We start from the raw sequence: 8,585 nt of genomic DNA, 5'->3' as shown, positions 1-8,585 counted from the left end.
GGCGGGCGCGGCTGCGGGTGCGACGGCGGGCATTGTGGGGAATGGCGGTGGGTGCAGCGGCGAGCGCTGCGCTGCAGGGCGGAGGGGGCGACGGCGGGCGCTGCGTGGCGCGGCTGCGGGCTCGAGGCGGGGCGCGGTGATGGCGCGCGCGAGCTCGAGGCGGCGGCGACAGCTGCGGGGCATGGCATGGCGCGACGAGCAGAGTGCGGGCACGGTATCAGGGCGAGGCGGCAAGCTGCCAGGTGGCTGTCGGGCGCGCACGAGCTCATGCCGCAGCAGCAGGAGAGCCGCCGAGCCAGGCCATCGGAGCCCTGTGCGTGTGCTGCGCGCTAGGCACGTGCGTGCCGCGGCGTGTGCTACCGCACGCTGGGCGCCGCCACAGCATGCTTCGTGTGTGTGTGTGTGTGTGCAGACGCATGATGGGTGCATGCAGGCCGAGCACAGCAGGGTGCTGCCGGCGGCGGCGTCCACGCCTGCCAGGTGTTTGAAGAAATGTCGAGGGCGGACATCACGAAATGGAGCAGAAATGGAGCAGCGCCGTTGGGTGCAGAGGCCCGTTTTGGGTCTAGCGTTGGAGTTGCCCTTATGATCTAATCTCAACCCCACGTCTAAGATCTTCCTGTACGTCCACATCATAGACGTGAGAGGGAGTGTTAAAATATGTTGCCTCGTTATTTCTATATGTTCGGATTTTTGAGAAACTTGGCTAGCGCATCAGTTCAATAATCATATATATTTTTTATTCTTTTATCTAGCGAGATCTTTTTTTTATCTAAAACGACGACGCATTGCCTTGACTGCAGGTCTATTTTGGGAAAACCAGGGAAATGGTTTGCACTCTTAGGCCACCGCCTGAAGTACTTAACATGAGACTACCCGACAGCTGATCAGATAAATTGATAGCAATGCCAATTTAACATGGCGTTTTATCTCTAGTGTCATATCACTTTCCGCATCTGTATCTGTATTTAATCACAACAGAGTTTTCTTGTCCTTTGACGTGTGATGACGAACTGGGTATTGCAATCGATGCCGGCTGCGAAATATATATCTTAGTAAAATCCTGTCAGTTCTACATATTATTGCCTAAATTTAAGCTATTTCGGGCCTGTTTGATTCATGACCAATTTTGCCACAAGTAATATTAGAACTAATAGCACCGGAGGTCCTGGAACTTGTTTTAGAGGCCTTAGACCTTGTTATGTGATAACTTTTTATGTGATACTCCCTCCTTTCATCTATATAGGATCTAATGCGTTTTTCGAGGCTAACTTTGACCAAATGTTAGAGCAACAATATATGACTTGCAACTTACACAAAGCACGTCGTCAAATTCGTATGTGAAAGGAGATTTCAATGATATAATTTTCACATTATGCATGTCATGTACTATTAATCTTGTCAATAGTCAAAGACCGTCTTGAAAAACACATTAGACCTTATGTATTATTAATCTTGTCAATAGTTAAAGGCCGTCTTGAAAAACACATTAGACCTTATATAGATGGAAGGAGGGAGTAACTTTTTTAGAGAAAAAGCATGCGTCCAACTTTATAGATAAAGCCACTAGACAAAGTTTCAACCAACACAATCAACCAACCAAACAAGAAAACGAAAGTACGCCTCAAACAAGGGATCACCTGAAGTTAAGATACATGGCTCCTAGGCCAGTACACGGCACGTAGGCCGGAGAGAAGGATACGACCTAGCTGCTAGCAACTAGTCCAAGCAACGCAAAAAACAGCTAAGCAACATGCTCCTGTTTGGAAAGGGAAGACGTCGAGGCCGACACTTTAGAAATCATCAGATCAAGAGCATCATGGTCCTCCGTCTTAGTCAATGATCTTCATTGCTGCAAGAGGATACAAGATTTAAATAAGCGGTCAGCAGGCTTAGCAGGAAAAACATGCTTAATGGTAAACTTGTTTCTAGTCGTTCACAGGCCCAACAAACCACTCCAAGTCCTACACAAAAGACCCTTTTAGTAACACCATTCAACGACCGGGCAAGGACCCGGAGCCTAGAGAAAGACAAGGGATCCCATGTGACCTGTAGCCACGATCTAACACAACTCCAAACCAGCTTGGCCAAAACACAATGAAAAAAGATATGATTCATATCCTCCAGAGCACCACAAAGGGCGCATAATTCTGATCCAGGGCCGTTCCTCTTACGAATTTGGTCCGCTGCGGGCAAACGCCCTCTAAAAGATTGCTAGAGGAATATCTTGATTTTAGGAGGGATGCAGGCCCGCCGGACCTGAGAAAATCTGTTGGTGGGAGTGCCACCAACGAGCTTAGAATATAGAGACTTAACCGAAAAGCGACCAGACGAGGTATGGGGCGAGACTACCGAGTCCACGTTCTCCGAGAGCGGGGGGAAGAGAGCAGAGAGTCTTTGCCAGTCTTCAAGCTCTACGGGAGATAAGGAACACCGGAAAGCCAGGTCCCAATTATTAACCGAAAGCTCGGCAATAGAGATACTTGGGTTAGGGCAATAAGAGAATAGAGTGGGGAAGCTCACGGAGAGAGGTGAGTCTCCACACCACTAATCAAGCCAAAAGCGAACAGAGGAGCCATCTCCAACCACAAACTTAACATGATCAAAAATAGAGGTCTAACTTTAACCAAATCCCACCAGAATTGGGATCCTCCTCGGGCAGAGGCAAACAAAGGACTAGAGAGAGGGAAGTACTTAGCTTTGAGGATCGAGTACCATAAGGATCCCATACCTGTAGTCATGATTTTCCATCACCATTTAATCAGAAGATACTTATTCATAATGGCAGTGTTAATAATGCTCAACCCCCCAAGGTTTTTGGGTCTACACATAAGTTTCCACCTGACAAATCTGTATTTCCGCTTATTATCTGCAACGTTCCAATAAAATGCCCCTCTATGTTTGTCGAAGCCTGCATGTGTGCCAGTCGAAAGCAAATAAAAGCCCATGAGAAACATTGGTAAGGAGGATAGGCAAGCGTTGATCAGCGCTACTTTCCCAGCATTAGTATTATATCTGCCTCACAAAGGAAGGACCCTGTTGTCCACTTTAGCTACAGCTGGCGCAAATTCTTTCGCATAAAGCAGATCAGGGGAAATAGGGAGGCCCAAGTATTTAAAGGGAAAGGATCCCAACTTGCAGTTGAGGAGGTGGGCCACCCTTAAGGCTTTGGTGTCATCCACACCGGTAACAATGACGTCACTCTTAGAGAAGTTAATTTTAAGTCCCGACAAGGCTTCGAAACAAAACCGAATGAACTTGAGGTGGGCAATACAAGAATCATTTAGGTCGACCATAATGATAGTATCATCCGCGTATTGAAGATCAGTGACCCCTTCCGGAACAAGATGTGAGATGACAGGAGAGATGTGGCCTTGAGAGGTTGCTCTAGATAATATATGAGATAAAGCATCCGCAACAAAGTTGAACAAGATAGGAGACGCAGGGTCACCTTGCCGAAGGCCCCTACCATTGGCAAAGTAATTACTGACCTAGCCATTAACAGAGACCACAGTATGGCCCCTCGAGACCAACTGCATGATCCAATGGACATAAGCCCCATCAAAGCCTTTTGCTAGAAGCACCTTTCTCAAAAAAGGCCAGCCAACCGAGTCGTAAGCTTTCTCAAAGTCTAACTTTAGAATTACAGCTTTAGATTTACAAATCTTCAGACCGTGCACAATCTCATGGAGACACATGATCCCATCAAGGATAAAACGACCTTTAATGAAAGCAGGTTGGGAAGGGCTAATAGTTATGTGAGCTATAGAAGTAAGGCGAGTGGCAAAGCCCGTAGCCGGAAATTTAGCAAAATTATTAATAAGAGCGACATGTCTGAACTAGGATATGCGCTCCGCTCCTTTTACTTTAGGGATAAGAGTAATAACCGCGTAGTTCAGGCGCGAGATATCCACCGTGCCCAGGCAGAAACCCTAAATAATTTGACACACCAACCGGCGTAGCTGTGGCCATAACTTCCTAAACAAGGGGATAGAAAACCCATCCGGGCCAGAGGCAGGATTTGGGTTAGCAGAGTTTATGACCTCCCAGATCTCCTTATCAGACAAAGGAATCATTAGCGCATCATTCTCATCAGCCAAAATCCTATTAGCATTATCCCACAAAGAGGGCGAGATAGAGAGGCCACTTTCCTGTTTGGCCCCCAGGAGAGAGGAGAAGAAATCCACGACATGTGCAATAATCTGGGATTGATTCGAGCATCTAGCACCATTAATGATGAGGCTATCGATGAAACACCTTCTCTTCTCCCATTAGCAATAGAAAAGAAGTAGGCCGTAGGAGAATCACCTTTAAGGGTCCAGTTAAGGGTACCACGATGATGTCAATAAATTTCTGCCTGCTGATGCAACTGCATCAGCGTGGCTTCTAGGTTATATATGATAGACCAGTCGTGGTCAGAGAGGCCAATCGAGTCAGCAGTAAGGTCCAGGCTCGAGATTTGATTTTCTAAGGAATTTTTCTCCCTGCGTACCTCCGCAGCCCTATTGCAAGATCAGCCCCTAAGAAACTTCCTCAACTCGCAAGAGCACTTGTGCCAATCATCCATGGGGCCAAAGGAATGTGGGGAGGGGGAGAGTAGAAGTGAGATCTTAGAAGCCAGCATGGGAATGAATCCCTCCACAAGAAGCCAAGAGGCATCGAATTGAAAGCGCGAAGAGGCCATAGGAAGATTGAGGCCAGAATCAAGGATGAGGGGCGCATGGTCAGACCCACTGCAGGTTTAGCTTTCAGATAAGCACGAGGAAATAGAGAATCCCAGCCAGGGCAAATGAAAGCCCGATCCAGCACCGACTGGACCGGATTAATCTGATGATTAGACCAGGTGAAGCGAGCTCCCACCCGAGGAAGCTCGCGAATGGTGAAAGCACAAGTGCTCCCTAGGTGGTTTTGATAATTGATGACAACATATCTCTTGTTGGACTAACATTTCTATCTAGCATGTTTCAGATAAGTTCAACAATGGAGTGGCATGGACTAAAGGTTGTGGGAACTCCTTCAAGATGCTAAGGACAAAGGATTGGCTCAAGCTCAAAAGCTCAAGACTCTTCATTTTATATTTTAGTGATCCAAGATCACATCGAGTCTTTAGGAAAAGCCAATACTATCAAGGAGGGATGAGGTGTTGCTTAATGAGCCTCTTGCTTCATGTGCTTAGTGATATGCTCCAAAACCCTCAACTACTTTCCCATATCCTCATATGACCTAAACCCTAAGCCAAACTCGGTCATACCGATTCTTTCTATCCGGCGCCACTGAGTTTCACTTGTCATAAGCCACTGCCAAACCCCAGCAATTCGGTTCTACCGATAGGGATCTCGGTCTCACCAAGATAGGATTGCAAACTCTCTGTTTCCCTTTCGTAACTTTTCGGTCTCACCGAAAGAGCGGATCGGTCCCACCGAGATTGCAATGTAAATTCAATGTTTCCTTTTTGTAACTTTTCGGTCTCACCGAAAGAGCAAATCGGTCCCACCGAGTTTGCCTAACCAACTCTCTGGTTAGCTAATTACCAAAATCGGTCTCACCGAGTTTGTGTAATCGGTATCACCGAGATTACGTTATACCCAAACCCTAACCATATCGGTCCTACCGAGTTGCATGTCAGTCCCACCGAAAATCTCTAACGGTCACTAGGTTTACCTTTTCGGTCCGACCGAGTTTGTTGATTCGGTCCCACCGAGATTGGAAAACTGTGTGTAACGGTTGGATTATGTGTGGAGGCTATATATACCCCTCCACCTCCTCTTCATTCGTGGAGAGAGCCATCAGAACACTTCTACACTTCCAACTCACATGTTCTGAGAGAGAACTACCTACTCATGTGTTGAGGCCAAGATATTCCATTCCTACCATATGAATCTTGATCTCTAGCTTTCCCCAAGTTACTTTCCACTCAAATCTTCTTTCCACAAAATCCAAATCCTATGAGAGAGAGTTGAGTGTTGGGGAGACTATCATTTGGAGCACAAGAGCAAGGAGTTCATTACCTACACACCATTTGTTACTTCTTGGAGAGTGGTGTCTCCTAGATTGGCTAGGTGTTACTTGGGAGCCTCCGACAAGATTGTGGAGTTGAACCAAGGAGTTTGTAAGGGAAAGGAGATCGCCTACTTCGTGAAGATCTACCGCTAGTGAGGCAAGTCCTTCGTGGGCGATGGCCATGGTGGGATAGACAAGGTTGCTACTTCGTGGACCCTTTGTGGGTGGTTGCTTCTTCGTGGACCCTTCGTGGGTGGAGCCCTCCGTGGACTCGCGCAATCGTTACCCTTTGTGGGTGGAGCCCTCCGTGGACTCGCGCAACCGTTACCCTTCGTGGGTTAAAGTCTCCATCAACGTGGATGTAGGATAGCACCACCTATCCGGACCACGGGAAAAACATCCGTGTCTCCAATTGCGTTTGAATTCTCCAAACCCTTCCCCTTACATTCTTGCAAGTTGCATGCTTTACATTCCGCTGCTCATACACTCTTTGCATGCTTGCTTGATATGTATTGTGTATGTTGAAATTGTGCCTAAAACTCCACTCAAACCAAAAAGGCCTAAAAATTGCAACTTTAGCACTAAGTGTCTAATCACCCCCCCTCTAGACACATCTACTTCTAAATCCTACAAGTGGTATCAGAGTTTTGGTCTCCATTGCCTTGGTTTAATCACCATTGGAGGAAGATGGATGTGTCTACTTTAGGGAGTCTTAGACATAGAGTGCCTATTCTTGATGGAGAGTATTTTCATGAGTGGAAAAATGAGATGCTTGTAATCTTCAATCAATATCATTTGAACAAGTATATTGCTAGTCCTTGTGTACCTCATATTGATCCTTTGCATCCTACCCTAGATTAAGATATTGACATGATTCGCAATCTTAGAACTGTTGAGCTCATCATTAGAGGATTGCCCAAAAATTTGATTGCTAGTTTGCCTACTCTTAATTGTGCCTATACTATATGGAAATTTCTTGAGGAACGATTTCCCGATCATTCCTTGAAAACTTTGGATGAAATTCTCCATAAATCTATTGCCTTGAGTAAGATGAACTCTAGTGATCCTAGTTTTGGTAATTGTCTATTTGAACTTACCAATCTTAAGCATGGTAAAGGAGATGTTGGAATCATTAGTGATATCATATTCGAAGCTATAAGAATTCATAAAAGTGACCACTTTGATGATCATTTATCTAATGAATTACCCTCTCTAGGAAATGATGAGTCACAAGATCATGATGAACATGGATACTATGATGATGATGATAGTGACTTCGATCTTGATGATGCAATGAGACATTTTGGTCTTATGGCAAATCTTCGGGGATATGAATCAGGAGGAAAGGAATGGGTTCTTGATAGTGGATGTACTGATCATATGACCGGAGATGAAGAGATGTTTCGTGAGCTTGCTGAAAATGACGGCCCTCGAAAATATGTCACCTTTGGTGATAATTCAAAGGGTAAAGTGGTTGGCCTTGGTAAGGTGGCCATCTCACATGATAGTTCCATTCAAAATGTCATGCTTGTTGAATCTCTTGGCTACAACTTACTTTCAGTATCTAGACTTGCTGATTTCGGTTTGAATGTCCTATTTAATGAGGTAGATTGCCAAGTATTTCGTCGAGACAATCATAAAATGGTCTTTACAGGTATGCGTAGAGGTGATCTTTACATTGTCGATTTCTCTAAAAAGGCACAACCTAAAACTTTCTTTGTTGCTAAATCCTCAAAAGGTTGGTTGTGGCATAGACGACTAGGTCACGTTGGCATGAGAAACCTTGCCAAGCTTATTAAAGGAAATCATATCCTTGGAGTTAACGATGTCATATTTGATAAGGATAGACTTTGCAGTGCTTGTCAAGCAGGTAAACAGGTTGGAGGAAGACATCCCGTGAAGAACATCATGACCACAAGGAGGCCACTCGAGCTACTTCATATGGATCTTTTTGGTCCCAATGCCTACAAGAGTTTCGGTGGAAATTCTTTTGGTCTAGTTATAGTTGATGATTTTTCAAGATTTACGTGGGTGTTCTTTCTTAATGACAAGTCGCAGGTCCAGAAGATCTTCAAAAGCTTCGCTAGGAAGGCCCAAAATCAGTTTGACGTGAAGATCAAGAAGGTTCGGAGTGACAACGGAACGGAGTTCAAGAACGCAAATGTGGACACCTTTCTTGACGAAGAAGGGATTTCACACGAGTTCTCGGCTACGTACACACCTCAACAAAATGGAGTCGTTGAGAGGAAGAACCGGACGTTCATCGAAATGGCAAGAACGATGCTTGATGAATACAAGACGCCGAAGCACTTTTGGGCAGAAGCGGTTGAGACAGCTTGTCACGCAACAAATCGCTTATATCTTCACAAGCTACTTGGCAAGACGGCATATGAGCTTCTCACCGGTAACAAACCCCAAGTTGGATACTTTCGAGTATTCGGCTCAAAGTGCTACATTCTTGATAAGCATCGTCGTTCAAAGTTTGCTCCTAAATCTCATGAAGGTTTTCTACTTGGTTATGGCTCAAACTCTCACACTTACCGTGTCTACAACAATTTCACCCGAAAGGTTGAAGAGACGGTAGA

At 45.5% G+C, this 8,585-nt stretch overlaps 1 protein-coding gene across 2 annotated transcripts in view; it reads left to right on the top strand.

Moving 5' to 3' along the window:
- Positions 1-1,120, top strand: part of LOC119285773 (probable F-actin-capping protein subunit beta) — a 6,823-nt gene extending 5,703 nt beyond the window's left edge. Inside the window, exon 8 of one of the 2 annotated variants that reach the window (XR_005139817.1) lies at positions 804-1,120. Coding sequence is in view for 1 of the 2 variants with exons in the window: in XM_037565102.1 (XP_037420999.1) it covers positions 804-887 (84 nt within the window). In the remaining variant the exon portion in view is untranslated. The remainder of the gene's footprint in view (positions 1-803) is intronic. The other variant, XM_037565102.1, reaches the window with a different exon arrangement.
- The last annotated feature ends 7,465 nt before the right edge of the window (positions 1,121-8,585 follow it).

This window comes from Triticum dicoccoides, chromosome 4A (assembly GCF_002162155.2).
Source record: "Triticum dicoccoides isolate Atlit2015 ecotype Zavitan chromosome 4A, WEW_v2.0, whole genome shotgun sequence".
NCBI classification, from domain to species: domain Eukaryota; kingdom Viridiplantae; phylum Streptophyta; class Magnoliopsida; order Poales; family Poaceae; genus Triticum; species Triticum dicoccoides.
This window is presented reverse-complemented; position numbering and strand designations above follow the sequence as displayed.